General features: G+C 48.3%; 6 protein-coding genes across 6 annotated transcripts in view; 3 read left to right on the forward strand and 3 right to left on the reverse strand.

The window, feature by feature from the left end:
- Positions 1-3,592: 3,592 nt before the first annotated feature.
- LOC131271642 (protein TAPT1 homolog) lies at positions 3,593-6,265 on the reverse strand. The gene is made up of 2 exons (XM_058273135.1): positions 5,883-6,265; positions 3,593-5,793 (listed from the first exon to the last, which is right to left on the reverse strand). Exons 1-2 carry the CDS (start codon positions 6,085-6,087, stop codon positions 3,962-3,964), a joined length of 2,037 nt encoding a protein of 678 aa, XP_058129118.1. The 5' UTR covers positions 6,088-6,265; the 3' UTR covers positions 3,593-3,961.
- A 330-nt stretch (positions 6,266-6,595) lies between these two features.
- The window catches only part of LOC131259180 (small ribosomal subunit protein mS33), a 162,771-nt gene continuing 152,053 nt past the window's right edge, over positions 6,596-17,313 (forward strand). The window contains exon 1 of the mRNA XM_058260617.1: positions 6,596-7,117. Coding sequence (XP_058116600.1) covers positions 6,676-7,011 — 336 coding nt within the window. The 5' untranslated portion in view covers positions 6,596-6,675 and the 3' untranslated portion in view covers positions 7,012-7,117. The remainder of the gene's footprint in view (positions 7,118-17,313) is intronic.
- On the reverse strand, positions 7,123-14,001 carry LOC131259171 (eukaryotic translation initiation factor 2-alpha kinase-like). The gene is made up of 3 exons (XM_058260605.1): positions 13,636-14,001; positions 7,763-10,859; positions 7,123-7,685 (listed from the first exon to the last, which is right to left on the reverse strand). Exons 1-3 carry the CDS (start codon positions 13,824-13,826, stop codon positions 7,371-7,373), a joined length of 3,603 nt encoding a protein of 1,200 aa, XP_058116588.1. The 5' UTR covers positions 13,827-14,001; the 3' UTR covers positions 7,123-7,370.
- LOC131259175 (protein misato) lies at positions 11,072-12,950 on the forward strand. Its single transcript, XM_058260611.1, has 2 exons — positions 11,072-11,169; positions 11,238-12,950. The coding sequence occupies exons 1-2, from the start codon at positions 11,095-11,097 to the stop codon at positions 12,846-12,848; spliced, it is 1,686 nt and encodes a 561-aa protein (XP_058116594.1). The 5' UTR covers positions 11,072-11,094; the 3' UTR covers positions 12,849-12,950.
- Positions 14,366-16,426, forward strand: LOC131259174 (general transcription factor IIF subunit 1). The gene is made up of 3 exons (XM_058260610.1): positions 14,366-14,479; positions 14,564-16,059; positions 16,133-16,426. Exons 1-3 carry the CDS (start codon positions 14,465-14,467, stop codon positions 16,338-16,340), a joined length of 1,719 nt encoding a protein of 572 aa, XP_058116593.1. The 5' UTR covers positions 14,366-14,464; the 3' UTR covers positions 16,341-16,426.
- On the reverse strand, positions 16,424-17,093 carry LOC131259179 (splicing factor 3B subunit 6). The gene is made up of 3 exons (XM_058260616.1): positions 16,987-17,093; positions 16,788-16,906; positions 16,424-16,708 (listed from the first exon to the last, which is right to left on the reverse strand). The coding sequence occupies exons 1-3, from the start codon at positions 17,014-17,016 to the stop codon at positions 16,477-16,479; spliced, it is 381 nt and encodes a 126-aa protein (XP_058116599.1). The 5' UTR covers positions 17,017-17,093; the 3' UTR covers positions 16,424-16,476.

The raw sequence follows: 17,313 nt of genomic DNA on the forward strand, positions 1-17,313 counted from the left end.
GAGAGTTTGTTATAGTTTTGAGAAATAAGGGGGGCCCGTGGGCCCCCCTCATACCGCACCCCTAGGTTGATTGCGTAGCCGAAATTAACGGCACACACTACGGTTCAAATACTCGTAGGTTGAATTTAACGAATTAATGTATCACCAATTGCATACATTCAGTTTAAACGTCCACAAGAGGTGTAGCCACGATCGAAAACATGGCGGCCGGGGCCTCATTTACTCTTTTACCGCAGAAACAAACGAATGAAATTCATAAGATAAATCTTACCTCTACAAACCACATTCCTCAACTCATAACATACAAACTCAGCACTAATCGGATAAAAGGGGATCGATGCGTATGATTAAGACAAAATAATTCGAATGCTATACGCATCGCTAGATCTTTATTTTTATCAGACAACATAGCCACGGAAACAAATCGCTTATGACGTATCACCTACTCGCAGATGCCACGCTTAAAATTATAATAAAAAATCGCCAATCATCATTCTGCGGAAACATACTTCACCCCCGAACGAGCTGGCGGGAATGAATTTTCGGGCACACTGACATCGCAATTAATTAAAACCCTTCTCACCCATCAATCCACCCGGCACGAGCCATGTTGGGTGTTGCTGCCTGTCACGGACCTTTTATCTGATCGCCGAGGCCCGTCCGGAGGTCCCCGCGCGTCCCCAATGATTGTATCGCCCAGAAGCAACGCCTTCCTGCCTGGATCGTTCGATTTTCCCCAAACCTTTTAGCGTCACATTAGCGACAGAGCTTTTTCTTTCCCCGCACACCCCTCCACGCGATCGCACACTTGGAGGCTTCTCTGATCGTGGCTTCTCAAGTTTCACATTTTTTTGGTTTGTTACGTGAATGAATCAAAATCATTCTCAATGGATGAGGCTAGGATGCGGCGGAAGGGGGGATTTTGGGGGTGGTTCTGGCTGGCCATCGGGTTTGTCCGATCGTGCGAGGCACGCGTCCACTAGCGCGTGGAAGCGACACGCAACCTCCCTCTCGGAGGTGTCGTATTTCGGTTATGAGTTATGAGTCGTTGGGCAAATTGTTTTGTTTTAATTTAACGACAACCGACCGTCGATCGGGCCGCGTCAGGCGGATCGGTGTCGTTACGAGCAATTAGCATACGAATGTGGTCTTTAAGGGAGTTTTTAAAAGCCTACCATCGCAAGGCCGCATCGTTGGGCCACGGGGTAGCCACGGTTGGCATCGGCAACCAGCAGCACCGACATAAAGTAAAAGGCATCTCCCCCGAGCGGTGGACGAGTAACGAGCGCAGAGTGTTCCGGAGACATTCCGGAGACCGCACCTTCTTTCTTTCGGATCCCTATCGGGCTGCATTCCTGGGGCGAAGGGCGAATCGCTCTCTGCGCTTCCGGTCGAGAAGGGCCTCAATCCGAGGGATAAGCCGATTTTACGTTCGAGCGAATGGCAACGCACGATCGGTGTACTTTTTGCGACATCGTAACGGCGATCGACGAATTCGCTGCCGTAAGCCGCGTGGAACCGGAGTGCACGAAGAACCCCCACGCTGTGGGTTCCATAATTTTCCATAATTTAATGGATGATCGTATCGATCTGTACGGTGTTCCCCCGTCTGCCATTTGTCGAAGGCACGGAAACGATCGTGTCACCATCTGTGACAGTGATGAGCAGACGCGTTTCGGATCAGTCATTACGAGGAGCACCTAATTTTTAAGAAACGGAACGTTGCTCCTTCGAAAATGAAGAATAAGTGTTACCAATATTTTTAAAACATTTATCGTACTTATACAATATAAATATTCCTTGGAAAAGCTTTAGTACAAACTAGTAAAATCAATAGCGAAAAATAAGGGCTGATTTAATTGAAACTAGACAGATTGTTTAATTGCAAAAGGAAGAATCGCACATTTATTGATTTCTTCATTTGATGATTTTATAGGTTCCTGCTAGGAATGGCTGGGAAAATTGAAATAGACACACAGATTGACGGCCACGATAGTGCTGGCAATGTGCTTCATTAGTGCACCGTGGCTCGGAAGGCTCGGTTCGATTCAGCGGTAATCTTCGGCAACGAATTGCAACACCGTTTTCCGAGGAATGGTTCCAAGCCACACCCCACCGGAGCCTTGCGAAAAATTGAACGATGCCAAGGTAACGACGGTGCTACCGTTTCGATATCAACGGGTCGCGATGGCAAGCGATAATTTCTCTTCCCTTTGTGGCGGAACTTCGCGAACAGACGGAACCAAAGCTGACCGTCTCTTGTGTCGCACAAAACATCCCTTCACGCGATCCCGCGGACCGATCGTTCAATGTTTCCTTCATGTTTTAATATCGGTTTCGTACTTCGCTTTCTTGCCCATGGACATTTCCTTCGTGTGAAGGGTTAGTACGAAAAACAAAAAATAACCATAAAATCGATAACAACAAAAAAAACAATCACATCCCGCAACACGTCGATGTTCGTCAGATTTCGGTCAAAGAAGTTCGTTCCGAATGGAGTTCAAGTGTGGCGAGAGGGCGGCCACTGAAACATTTCGCGCGGATTAAATTAAATGATACCTTTTAAGATGTCACGATCGAGGCATAAATACGGGGAAATAACATATCATAAGATTATCAATTAAGGCACCAACCCGATTGTCTTTGGGTGTCAGGATGTGGCTTTGTGAGGTGCTCTTCGGACCAATTGCCCCGCTATAGACCGCATTTTTATACCCTCTCGATCAATGGATTTTTTTCGCCTTGTTCCTTGTCGTGTGTAATTTCTCTAGGGGTTTCTCTTATTTCTCCCATGGCGGTTCCAGTGAAACTGCGTGCTGAACAAACTAAATGCCCACTACTACTACTACCACTTCACCAAGGATGGCCATTTTCAAGAAGGAACACCCAGCGCAGCAGGACAGGTGAGTGAGTCTTGCCAAGCTCCAAGTTGGGTCCTTTCTCGCGCTCTCGGACTTTTCATTGCCATTCTGCCCCTGGTTGAGATTTTGTCTGCACGGACTTGTTTCCATTCCCCAGCACGCGGTCGGACGCCCGCTAGCCACACGCGGTCGTAAAATAAAACTCCCTCCAGTAGCGCTTTAAGTGGTGGATTAAGAATTTCCGATCATCGTAACCGATACGGCGGGGGAAGACGATCGAAATAATGGCGTTCGCGACACGATGAAACCATAAACAGTGTGATAAAAGATATCGGCAAGATCGGCGGCCGCATTTCCCCGCCTGCAAAACGGGCGAAGGAGCAATCGTAGGATCTTGGTAATTAAATTTTTAATGATCATCTTCCCACATTACTTGCACACGATCGAGGTGGCAGGAAGTAGTTTAGATGGTTTTACACCAGACCATAGTTCACTTGAGGCCGATAGTCGACGGATTGTCAAACGACTCTAGAAAATCCAGTAAAACATCTCAAGTTTTTCGCGACGCACGATTCGTTTCGTGCACAAAAATTCCACGCTTTGAGTCGTACACCTCGTATATATTGGATTGAATAGTATTGTAGAAAAATATTTTAGCGAAAACGAAAATAATGTCGGGACTGAATTCAAACTTTCAAATGTAGGATAGCCGTGTTTCATAGTATCAACGACTTGCGCTGCATGGTATCTATAGTTTATTCTCATATTATCAAACATTATATCCTAATGGGACCATTAGAGCAGTACAAAACAGTAAAGTAGCCAACCGAAACGGAAACAACGTAACAAAACTAAAGGACGCGAAAAAAAACTACAGACTACGCGCGCACACGCACACACAAACACACGCCGCGTCGTGTGGTATAAGAATTATGTCAGCCTTTGGTACCTCACAAGAAGTACCGTTCCGGCGGAAGTACTCTTGTTGCAAATGATCAAGAATTAATGCAATTAATCCGATGATGCTAAAATCCGTTGGGTTAAAATAAATTACTACGGTGAATTCCAGAAACCGTGCCATGTTTATCGTGTCTGTCCACTCACCCACCACCACCTTCGAGCTGAATGGACGGTTCTGATTCCGATCGTTTGTGCGTTCGAACGTGGTGATGCTGATGATGGTGATGGACCGAAGAACTTTCGTTCCCATCGGAACCGACCGTATCGCTTGGAAGTCGTCCCGGTTGCTTCTCGAGGCCCGGTTCCTGCTGCAGATCCGGCACGCTACGGGCAACATTTTCATCCTCCTCCTTAGCTGACCGACTACCGCACGGATCGGCGCTTCCCACCGAGCTTCCGTTCAGCACCTGATCGTTCAGTTTCACGTCGTCCAAATCGACGTCACTGTTCGAGAAGAGTGCCGTTGCGCCGAGCCCGGAAGTTTTCCGTAAGACATCGGTTGAGCTGCCTGAGCTGGTCAGCGAACTGACCGACATCGCCATGGTCGATGGTGGCGTGGACACACCCGATGTTTGAGATGTTGGTGAGGTGGCCGATGCGGGAGACGTTGTCACAACCGGTGGCGGTTGCGTGCGATGGATGGGGGAAGTCGCGGTGTCACTTGTCGCTCGCCCGATACCTCCACCGGTAGCACCCCGTGCGTTACTTGGAATTGGGGTCGATGTAAAAGGATGACATCCACTTTGATTCTTCTCATCCTGATGCTTTTGGGTGAGATCGCACGCTTTGCCGAGGGCGCAAATCGTGTTCAGAACGCGTCCACTCAGCAGCACTAGAAAGGCAACGAACAATATCACCACCGAAGCGGCGTTCTCGAACGAGAGCGCATGGTAGAGAGCTTTAACAAGCACGACACCGAGTGGGAACGGTATGAAACCCATTCGGCGAGCGACCAGATCGGAGTGGTCACTGAACGCGTGCTTCTGGCGGGTCTGCGTCATATCGTACGCCAGGCTGGTCGTGTACTCTCGATACACATCGCACGGGATCTCGTTGAAGCGCGTGATAAACGCGTGCTTAATCCAATCCACCAGGCACTCGGTGACCATCACGTACATGCAGTCCGGGAACATCACAAAGAACTGCTCCGGCTTCCAGCTGAACTCCTTCATCGTCTGTATCAGCACGATCAGCATCAGCACCGACAGGTGAAAGCGTTCCCGCACATCACTGCAGCTCAGCTGGAAAAGATTGTTCTTGTCGAACTTCTTAAACACGCTGCCCTTCAGCTCGACAAAGTTGTTCGACATCATGATCGTCAGCAGACCCTTGTTGTTCGAGTTGATGGCCACGTTAAGCGACGTCGCCTGGAACATCACCAGCACACTGTGCATGGTGACGTACACGATCGCGAAGAGAAAGTGCGGAATGGTCCCCAGATGCTGCCGCTTGCTGTCCTTCGGCTCGGTCGCCGTCCAGAACAGGGCATCGATCGTATCCTGCCCGAACGCCGACAGCAAACGATCGCCCACCTCGAGCATGTTGTAGAATATGTACAGCTTGATGATCGACTGGCTCTTGATCATGTGGTACAGCATGTTCGTGTCGACGTACAGCAGCGTGTAGCTGCATATGATCCAGATGGTGCCCTTAAGCAGATCGCAAATTTCGGCCGGCGCTAGCAATCGCTGCGATGGACGCCGCAGGCCGATGCAGCGTGCAATTGGGCGGCTTATCAGTGCCCAAAGGGCAAGCAGGTATCTTATCGGTAGAAAGGTGTAGATGTACAGAAATGAATCGGCACACTGCAGCACACCGTACAGCATGAAGCTCTCGAGCTCGCGGGGTATCTTGAGGAAGGAGTAGATTTTCTCCCGCCGTGCCGAGTAGCGTTCTTCGTCATGCTCCAACACGTACCCTCGCGTTAGCTCTATTCGAACGAAATCGTACAAGCTTCCCCTTTCGTTACGCTCTGCAGAAAACCAATGACACATACAAAGCAAAATGCATTTAGAAACACAAAACCCAGAAAAAAAACAACAACGAGAAAGCAAAACTCACCTTCGGTAGCCTCTCCACTCAGTGACCGTTTGGTATCGTCCTCTGAAGATATCTCCTCGATACGACTGTTGCCCGTCGTCCCGTTTAGCCCGGAGCCGACGGAATCCCGGTTAAAACCATAGTGTGCCGCTAGGTCACCGCGGAAGCGTAACTTTTTCCTCTGTCGTTCCTGTGGCGTCGTAAGCATATCTTCCTTGCGAAACATTCTCACCGGGCTGGTTGCACCTGCATTTCCTGTCACGGGCGTTACTACAGTACAGTTTACCACACGTAAACGGTAACAGTGCTACGGGAAATGGATAGTTTTGCGACAATTTTGTTCCCGATACGTTCGATAACAGCTACCACGGATGTTAGCACACAAAGTATACGAATGTCGGCAGAAAGAAAAATACGTCAACGCCGATTATTCTCGCTCAGCTGTTGACACCAATTTCGATGTAGAGAGAGCTTTGTTCACGCAGGCTTGTTTATTGACATCGTAGTAAGCAGCGATTGTGGCTAAAATAGTCGCATGGATGCAACAAACTTGGACGTAAAGAATTGCTAAACATTGGGGAATAGGATACAGTAAATTCGTTAAAAATTTACGAGTAAAATATACGGTCCAATTACATATTTTTAGAGAACTTTTACACAATATTCAAGATATAGACAGAGCCAACTTCACCCTCTCTCGTCTGGAAATGTCAGACGCATTTTGTCAACACACAAGTTACACAATTCGCCTCGTTCGGTTTCGTTTCGTTTCGCGTACCGCATCAGTGTGCACAAGCAAATTGTGGCCGGCAAAATGTCCAAATATAAAGAGCTCACCAAACTTACCACCACCTACGCCCGGCGTATGAACTACCTATCGAATCGGATCTTCGGAGAGGTGGCACGCCCAACGAACCCGCAGTCAATGAAGGTGGTGAAAATGTTCAGTGAGGAACCGATCCACAAGCGGGACTACGTCGTCAACTGGTACCCGCGGCACGTGGAAACCCATCTGCTCGCGATGAAGCTGCGCGAGTACGGGCTGTTCCGGGACGAGCATCAGGATTTCAAGGAGGAAATGAAACGATTACGAGCGCTACGCGGTAAAGCCCCACCGAAGAAGGGCGAGGGAAAACGTTCGAAAAAGTAGTGCAAGGAAACCCGTCGAAGGTGCGTCATCCAGGTCAGCTAGTTTTAAAGTCCTTTCCTGTTGGGTGCTTTAATTTTATCCGTTGGGTGAATAATAAATCCAGCATGTTATTTAAAACAAGTAAAGAGCGACCGTGTACTCTTGCATATCTTTATTAGTAGATATAATTCTCACATACTCGACAAGAACGTAACTGGCTTACCGTAAGTTTGTCTCAAACCTTAATCTTATTCACGGGGATGAGCTTAGACTATAACAACCTCAATAAGACATAAATAACTTAGAAGTATGTTTTCACTTGGCAACTCGTTTTTTTCATGTCGCCGTCCTCCAATTCCTCCATCAGACGAAATTCCTCTTTAAAAGCAAAGTTGGTTCGGTGCGGACCCAATACCAGCGGAACCACTTCCGGAGCCCGAGCCGGACGTACTGTAAGTACGGCTGTCTTTTCTGCGTGGCGGCAACTCAAAGTGCCATTCATCACCGTCCTCCGATTCGAACGATCCGCTGGACGTTCCGGTTCCACCGTTAACGACGAGCGTTTCATCAACGACACTGAGTGCGTTGGTCGATTTGCTCGAAGGAATACGTTTAAACGGAGGATGCGCCTTGATACCGAACGTTGTTGGTCGATTTTTAGGCGATTCCGACAACATCAGCGATAGTAGCTTATACTGTAACGAGAGGAAAAAAGGGCAGTATATGTTAATTAAATCTAATTAAATAATTTCCTGTTTCGAAGAAATCTTACCTCACATTGATAATCCTCTTCAAAGCGATCAGGGAATGCGCTCTTCCGCACGTTCTTGAGCGTGCAGATCCTCTCCATCTCCGTACCGAAGCTTACGAGCAGCTCGAACAGGATTAAGCCGAGCGAATAGATGTCCACCTTGTAGTCGTACGGTAAACCCTTCAGCTGTTCCGGTGACATGTACAGTTGCGTTCCAACTTGCCTGGTGTGCCGATCGGGACCCATCGTGGGCATATTGTTCTCACTGTCATACTGCAAATCGCTCGAGTCGGTTACCAGCCCAAAGTCGCCAATTTTTATCCTTCCATCGAGCGAAAAGAAAATATTGCTTGGCTTCAGGTCACGATGTATTAGGCCCTTCAGATGGACGTACTCGACGCCGGCCACAATCTGCTCGAAGATGGGCACGATCTTGTCCCGACGGGCCGGGAACCCGTTCAAACTGAGCCACTCCTTGAGTGATTGTTTGTGGCACAGTTGCATCTGAATGTAGAGATAAATCTTATTGCTCTGGGTCGTCGTGCTTGCTTTGGTTGGCTGCGATAGGATGGAGCTCGTGCCGATCGTCGTGCCGTTGCGCAAGTCGACGGCTAGTGGTAGTGGCCTCTTGTTGTTCTGCACATTACCCGTGCTGGTGAGATCTAGCGAAAGGGGCCGGCGGTGTGTTTTGCGGAATGGATTCTGCTGCTGGGGGTTCTCTTTTCTGTACGCACCACCAACACCACCACCATTTGTGGATGCAGGTGGACGTGTTTCTGGTGAAGAAGACACTTGGATGGCCACTGCTCCATTGCTGCTAATACCGTTGCTCATTGATGGTTCCTTAAAAACAATGTCCAACGAATCATCGTTGTCATCGTCGTTGTTGGTCCACGTGTGTCTGCTTCCGTGCGCACCCGACGGTGCTTCCGACTCGGACTCGCTTGAAGAAGACTCATCGTCTTGCTCTTCGCTATCTCCGTCCCCATTTTCTAACCCCGACGGTTGCAGCGACGCTTCCGGATCTGCCCGGAATTCAATAAACGAGGAACCGTCGCTCTGCTCGTAGTGCAGTGATCGACCAACTCCTCCTTTTGTACCGGCACCGTTTGCGAAGGAAAAGTTCGGTTCCGCAGCACAAGGCATCCAGAGGTTGGCCTGAATGGACGAGGGAGGAATACTGTTTTTCGCCCCCCCGACAAACCGATTCAATGAACCGGACACCACCGACGATGCACCCGGAAGTGGAGGGCACGTATCCGTCGGTGTTTCGATGTCGATCGACGTTGAAAGGCAGTGTCGTTCGATCCACTCCCGATCGTTCCGTTCCTGCCAACCGGGGGGTGGCGTTTCGATCCACGCATGGAAATACCTCACAATGTTCTGATGCTCACAGTGGGCCAGCGTTTTCACTTCCCGCATCACACGGTCCTTCGATTCCTGCTTGTTCGGTAGCACGACGCGCTTGATCGCGTACCGGCAATCGTCTAGCTTATTGCGCACCTCAAATACCACCCCAAAGCCCCCCTTGCCGAGGCACTGGACGAGATCGAAATCTTCATGAAACCGGGACGTATAGTGTTCCATCATCCCTGCCCCTTGTCCCCGTGTTGGGTCATTGGCTGAGTTCGATTCGGAGTAGCTGCGCGTCGTCATACGAATAGCGGGCGGGAATTCTTCGACCGCTTCAACCGCCGTTGGGATCGGTACGGTAACCTTCCGCTCGACCACCACCATGACCGGGGGTTTTTCGGCACGTAGCTTAAGCATCATGTTAAGCACCAGCGCGCTCGTGATCGAAATGATCACGATTTCCTTCCACCAGTGCCACATGGTGACACTCATCACCTTAACCGGCACATCGAACATCGTCTCCACGTCGTCCGGTGCGGTTCCGGTGCGTTCGCCATCCTCCTCGTTGGTGGTGTTATCGATGGAAACTTCATTGTTTTTGTTACACCGCTCGGGTGGATCGTAGAGGAGGAAAAACCCATTGCCATTGATATAGCTCGAGGCGTAAAGTACCGAACGTGCGATCGCCGTTGATTCCCCATTGTCATCCGTTTGTGGCTCTTCGGGTACGCTGTTTTCGTCGGTTATCAATCCAGCTACGGCGCCACTAGCGGGCAATGGCCTCCAGGGAATAGCCGGTAGTTTACTTTCATCCGTTAGCAGCGCGATCTCCTGAAGGTTTTGCTCCCGTTTGTTCATCATCGCATTCGATTCCTGAATGTAAAGCTGCTTATCGTGCATTCCGATGTAAAGCGAAGGGCTTACCAATGGAGGCTTGTCGGCGGTGGTGTCTTCTACATTCACGTTCCACAACCAGTCGGTACGATCGAATAGATCCACTTCGACCAACCCACCTTCCGTATCGCCGGGTGGTGTACGCCAAGCGCTCACAATCGGCACGTTAAACTTGTGCTTCCACACAATCTCCCCCGGTGCGCTCTTACGCACCGCACAGATCACTCCCTCCGGAATGATCACCCGCAGCTCCAAATCCAGTATCACCGGGTCCACCTCGCGACGTTCCTTGCCACCGCGGCAATCTTCATTGCTCATCTTTTCCAGCTCATGGTGGCCAATGCTAAAGTTCCACCGCTCGCTACCGGTACGCGACTCGACCGCGCGTACCGTTTGCGTTTGCCGGCGGATCACGAGCACATCATCGATCGTGCTGCCACCGATTTCGTCCTCCGGCGGTGGACCATATTTACCTTCTCCGGCCGCCGATTCCATTGCCAGTTCGGTCGCATTCTTACACCCTTGCATCGTGCAGACGTAGATCAGGTTACCCGTTTGCATCGACACACCGTACGAGCGGGTTTCCTTTCCACCGGAGATGACGAGATCGTCCGAAAACTTGAACGACGATTGCAGCATCTCTTCAGCACTGAACGGGATCGGTTCGATTGAGTCTCCGTCGAACTTGTACAAACTTCCACTGAGCGACGGTATCATGCGTACCCATTTGCCGTTGTTGGTCAGCTCGAGCCGGTGGATGCTGGAGGAAAGCAACGAACCGGGGCCCGTTTGGATGCTCCATCGTTCCTTTCCCTCGTCGAGCATGTCCAGCGCGGACAGTTTGCCATCGAGTGTGGTTACAAAAACCAGTCTAAAAAGATTCAAAAGAACAAAATATCAATTAAAAATACGGTATAAATGGAATTTTATGAAAGAAACAAACGTTAGCTCTTTGAATATTCAAACTGGGCAATTCAATTCAACCTCTCAACTCTATGGCATAAACATTGCTCCTTTGACAGCTCTTGTTTGTTTATTCGAGAACAAACGTGTGTACTGCGTACGTTGTTTTGTGTTCGTTTAGTAAAAAAGCAGCCGCCTACGTTATGGGTCGTGAAATTTTAACCTTTCAGTTAGGAAACTACGCCAACTATATCGGAACACACTGGTGGAACATTCAGGTAAGCTACGCCACGCCTTTGCATCGATAAACACAATATGCACGCTTCCTATTCTTCGCTATCGTTAGGAATCATCGTTTAACTATGATCCCAATGCGGAACCATCGGAAATCGATCACTCGATCCTGTACCGGGAGGGTCAGACGAGTCAGCGGCAGGTCACGTTCACACCGCGACTCCTGATGGTCGATCTCGCCGGGACGCTGGGTCACGTCCCACGCACCGGTGATCTTTACGCAGATCCGATCGATCCGGCACAAATTACCGACGACCCGTCCGAACTCACCGACGTCGAGTGGGACGCACAAAAGTTGGAAATTATCAAGCAAAAAACCCCCGCCAAAAAGCATCCGTATCAGACGGATCTGGCCAGCGGGTCCACTGAGGGTGAGAAGGATTACGATTTCGCAAACACGGTGGAAAATTGGATCGATTTTAGCTACACCCGGTATCATCCGCGCAGCATCAATGTGATTGACCGATACGAACATTCCAAGGATGAAAACCAATTCGATACCATCACGAATGGCATGGAGCTGTGGAAGGATACGGATTTCCAGGACGAGCTTACGGATCGCACACGACAGTACGTTGAGGAGTCGGACGCTTGCCAAGGCTTCCAAATGCTGTTCGACTGTACGGATGGATTTTCAGGTCTCGGATTGAAACTGTTAGAGCATCTGCAGGATGAATACGGAAAACCCTCTCTGCTGTTTCCTGTGTTTTCTCCCAAGCCTCCGATGTTTAAGAGTGCGGATGAACCGATGAGCGATTCGATACGCGTTGTCAACACCGCTCTTACATTTGCGCAGCTGCCGGAGTATGCTTCGTTGTTCGTTCCACTCTCTACGATGCAGCGCTGCTGGCGCAATATAGATGGCCCTCGCACCCTTCCCAACATTGCGTATGATGCGGCGAATCTGTATCAAACATCCGGTATTCTGGCGAGCTTTCTCGAAACCGCATCCATACGCTATCGGCTAAAGGAACCGGCGAGCGGTGGATTTCTTTCCGGGCTGTGCTGTGATTTGAATGCGTACGGGCGTAAAATGGCCGCTGCTGGGATGGCCATGCCGTTTCCGCTCGGTAGTACGCAGGATTTGATCGACTGCCTCGATCAACTCGAGGACAAAAGCCTCAGCGTCCAGCTTTCCCCCAACGTGAACGTTGGCAAACGAGCTATCGTTCAATCCGTGTGTGTTCGGGGTCTACCACTGAATCGCCTAAAACGACCCCCGACGTCTAAATCCGCTCAGCGGCAGCAAATTATGCCCGCCTACCGGTGCACCAGCGTAAGCGAGATGCTGCAGTTTTTCTACTCGTGCAGCCTGGAGGTCAGTATGTCGCACGTAACGTCCGTTAAAGCACCGATGACTATACGGCAGCCATTTCCGGTGGAACTGTTCGACAAGCGGGTCGGTTTCGACGGGTTCCTCACCGACTGTCCGCTGGCACAAGCGACCATGGCGTACGTTCAGCAGTGCCCTACGCTGGCAACGATTCAATCATCCTCCGATCTCGGAGACGGCCTGGAAGCGCTTCATCGGGAGGTGAGCCGTATTCGACTGGCAAAAATTCCACGATTTACCGAGTGTGGCCTGGAGGAGGTGGACTACAAGGAAACGGTAGAGCGGCTGCTGGATTTGAAGGAGAATTACGACGAAAACTACGAGCTGTAGATTCGTTGGAATGTATTTCGCTTTTACAGTGCTATTTACAACTTCATTCATTTGCTTGCTAGGTTTTAAACCGAGTAATAAAGTGCTTTAAACTAATGTGAAATTAAATTCTGAAAACAATTTGCACACAATACTGGATGCATTAAGTCGTCGAGAGAGGCTTTAGAACAACCTGGTGTATCTTCAAATGATATAATAGCCTGGCTCGTAAGCCTATTAGTGGCACCTAAGCCTCCTCGCCGCTATGACTCAGATCGAACAAAACAGACTTTGCAAACAAACGTCCGCAGAGCTTGCCGTTTGTGTTGGTAAAGCACCTGCGCCGCAATTTGTGTTATCAATTTGTAGAATGTGCTTCACCAAATATTACGATGGAAAAGGAAGGTTGGAAGTCCCAAATCCACACTAAATGAAGCTTTAAAAAAGGCTAAAAAATCAGCCAAATCAATGACGCAATATTGGCCTACGATAAGGTGATAGATTTACCTGGCCGATAACCAATAAACCAACTGATAACCACGTTGATAAGAATTCAGAAGTTTATCTAATTGTGGTTGATAACTTTCTTTAATGAAGAAAGTGTGTAAGATGCTTATGATTACTGACGATCGTTGCGATCGCATCGATTCCAGAACGAAAACAATTCAGCGCAGACCGAACGCGAGACATAACATGATGATGTTTATGCACGCACAATCAATTTTAAACCTGCACGAACATGTTGCAACTGCACAAGATTGAAAAGGAGTTTTGACGGGGAGGGGGGATTAATTTTAGCCAATCTTACCCATCCCGATCGCGCTGCTGATCTACTTTGTCGTCGCAGAAGGGCAGCTGCTCGACCGTCTGTGGACCATCGTTTGGTGGATTGTTTAGTGACCCCGCGGCAGCATTCCCCAAGGCCACCGAGACGACGGTGGCCAGCAGCACCGCTCCGATGCACAGCGCGCAGCGAATAAAAACAGAGCACGTAGGCATGACGATTGCCGAACGCCTACTGCAGCGATTGTCCCACTAGTCGTGTGTCGCGAATTTTGCCAATTCGCGGGTTCATATTTCGTACACTTTACTACATACACTTGCTACAATTACAACGGAATAGAACTCGTTTGACTATCGAGAATTTAAACTATTTAAACGGCTCAAGAAAAACAATCTTTGCGGACGAAACGAAGCGCTCCCGACGTCGTCGAAATCTACAAGTTGAAACTGAAAAACATCCAACTTGGAACTGTCAGAATGGGCAGGGCTGTGCGCTACGAAGACCGGAGAATAAATGATAGAATTGTGGATTTGGTGAAGAATTCTTTCTTTTATGAATAAAAGATCAATCTAAATAAACAATTTGAAGTATTCATTGATTAAGGGATTTCCATAAATACCGAAGATAAAGGAAAAGTTTAAAATATAAATCCGTCCTCCACGCGGCAGCAATAGGAATTGACAGTTGACAGGTTGTCACACCGCGGGAGGTCCGCGGGAGGATTAACAGTTTTGAAAAGTCAAGGAAAAGTACTTCGTATACAATCGACGTAGACTTTTGCTTTCTAATTACGTTGTTCTGTACATTTTTGTTGCTCAAACATCATTTAATCAAGACCTAATTGTTTGGTACAATGAGTGCTCCTTCGGTAAGCTATACTCGAAACTTTTGGATAAATGTTCCTACTAGGGTTTCGTGATAATGTCTCACATTTACTTGCTGAATCTTTCAGAACTCGAAGAGCACAGCTGGCCCGTCACAGCCCGCGCCGTCGGGGACGTCGTCGGCACCGGTTTCCGTCCAAGAGTTCGTGATTCGTGTGCCAAAGAACTTGAAAAAGAAATATCACGTCATGCGATTCAATGCTACACTGAACGTGGACTTCGCCCAATGGCGCTCGGTAAAGATGGAACGAGAAAACAATCAGAAGGAATTCAAAGGAATGGAAGAAGTGATGCCAAAGTTCGGTGCTGGTTCGGAGTTTAACCGGGATTTGCGCGAAGAAGCTCGCCGAAAGCGATTCGGAATAATCTCGAAAAAGTACAAGCCCGAGGCCCAACCCTGGATCCTGAGAGCCGGTGGCAAGGGCGGGAAAATGTTCCGAGGGATCCGCGAAGGTGGAGTTGGTGAAAATGCAGCCTTCTATGTGTTTACGCATGCACCGGATGGTGCCATCGAGGCTTACCCGCTTAATGAGTGGTACAATTTTCAACCGATAAACCGATACAAAGCCCTTTCGGCGGAGGAAGCGGAACAGGAGTACGGTCGGCGGAAGAAAACGATGAACTACTTTTCGCTCATGTTCCGGAAGCGTTTGAGGAAGGGCGAAGACAACGATGGCGAGGAGCAGGAGGAAACGAAGGGCAAAAAGGGTGAGGGTGGTAAAAGCAAAGACCTGAAGATCAGTGATATGGACGAATGGATCGATTCGGACGATGTGTCATCGTCAGGGGATGATGACGAGGAAGGTAAACCGAAACAGAAGGACAGCGATGACGAGGCGAAGGATAAAAAAGCCAAGAACAAAAAGAAGGCCTTGGCGGATAGTAAGAAAAAGAAACGGGATGTGGACGAGGAAGCATTCGAAGAATCGGATGACGGCGACGAGGAAGGCCGAGAGTTGGACTATATTTCCGATTCTAGTGATAGCGAATCCGACCATGACGCCAAGGTTGTAAAGGAGATGAAATCCGTAGCGGAGGAAGATGCCCTCAGAAAGCTGCTAACGTCGGATGAAGACTCGGAGGAAGAGGAGAAAAAATCGGACGAAGAAGAAGAGAAGGAAGAGGACAAGAATGGGAAATCCAAGGAAAAGGACAAGGATGGCAAGGAGAAAGAAAGCAAGGAGGGCAAGAAGAAGAAGAAAGCCAAGAAGAATAAGAACAAAAAATCCGAATCGGACAAAAAGGATTCGTCGAGCGATTTCAGTTCGGACAGTTCCGATTCCGATGCGGCTGGTTCTAAGAAGAAAATTAAACCGAAGAAGGAAAAGGAAGGTGTCGGATCGAATCTTTCGAGTGCCAATAATTCGCGTTCCGCATCGCCGAGCGTGAGCCAGTTCGATTCGAACAAGCGCAAGCTGGTAGGATCAAATATGCCTTCGACTGACCTGACCGGTTCGGATAACAGCAACAGTCCTGTGTCGACTCCTGCGAAAAAGCTAAAATCGGAATCAGCACCCTCAATTCCACCGACCTTTGCTGGAATTGTGAATTCCTCGAGCAAAGAGTAAGTGACGGGATACGGGTTGGGACGGGGAAACGGAGTTGTGACTAATGTTTCATTCTATTTCTGCTTTTAGTGACAATGGAATAACTGAAGAAGCGGTCCGAAGGTACCTGATGCGTAAGCCTATGACCACCACGGAACTGTTGACAAAGTTCAAGAACAAGAAAACGGGCGTATCGAGCGAGAAGCTGGTGGAAACGATGACGCAGCTATTGAAGCGAATCAATCCCGTGAAGCAGACGATACAGGGCAAGATGTATCTTAGTATTAAACCGAAATAGGTGCCCTGTGTCTCGCGGTGTGGTTTGCTTTCTCAATAATACAATCTTTATGCTATAAATAAATTGGCACAATAATATTCCATTCTTAAAAATAGTTTCCATTTTATTTATACCCTATTAGCATCTATTCGTAAAACTATTTTTTCAGTTCGTCCGTGCTGATATTGTACTTCGCTTTCATGGTATCCAGCTCCTCCTGTTTCTTGTCCACGTCGAGCTGTTTGAATGCCTTCGTCGATTGGTAATACAGCACGACCAGATACCGATTACAAACGTTGAATCCTGAAAGGTGATCTCGGGCATTCTTTGCGTCGAAAATATCTTCATAGACGACGAACGCAGTACCACGAGTCTCAGGAGTGTTGCCACTGAAGAAGGAAAATAAGAATGTAAACTCATGATATGGTTGATTCATTAAGGTTTCCCGAAGGATCTATTGGTACTTACACACGAATTTGACGTATTGCTCCATATTTGCCAAATATATCGTACATTTCATCAGAGGTAATTTTGTACGGAAGATTACGCACGTACAGCACCCGGTTTACCTCTGGGGGTAGGCGTACCTTTAACAGAAATACAGCGCATTAATACAACATTCGGGAAAGTATGTTTGCACGTAAGGTTGTTTGTCACAAAAACTTACATTATTTCTTTTCTGCATTGCGAGAGCCATTCTGAAAGTGTGTTTAAATCAGTTTACAATTTGCGAACAAAAATGCAGCAAAGCGTTCTGAAAAATGCTTCTTGTTTACTAACTGAATTTGACATTTCGCTTCACTGACGAACACCATCATTTGCCACATGTTTATAACATCGTGCAAACGGCTTCACGTGGTTGAACGGTTATGGATTACAAAACTATAAAAAGCCTTAAATTACTAAACTTGTGGCAAAAATTGTTCAAGCATCGACTAATATTTTGTTATAAAATATTTTTATCGTTAATACAGTGTATAAACGGGGGTTAAAA

The sequence above is a fragment of the Anopheles coustani genome, chromosome 3 (genome assembly GCF_943734705.1).
Source record: "Anopheles coustani chromosome 3, idAnoCousDA_361_x.2, whole genome shotgun sequence".
Lineage (NCBI taxonomy): Eukaryota > Metazoa > Arthropoda > Insecta > Diptera > Culicidae > Anopheles > Anopheles coustani.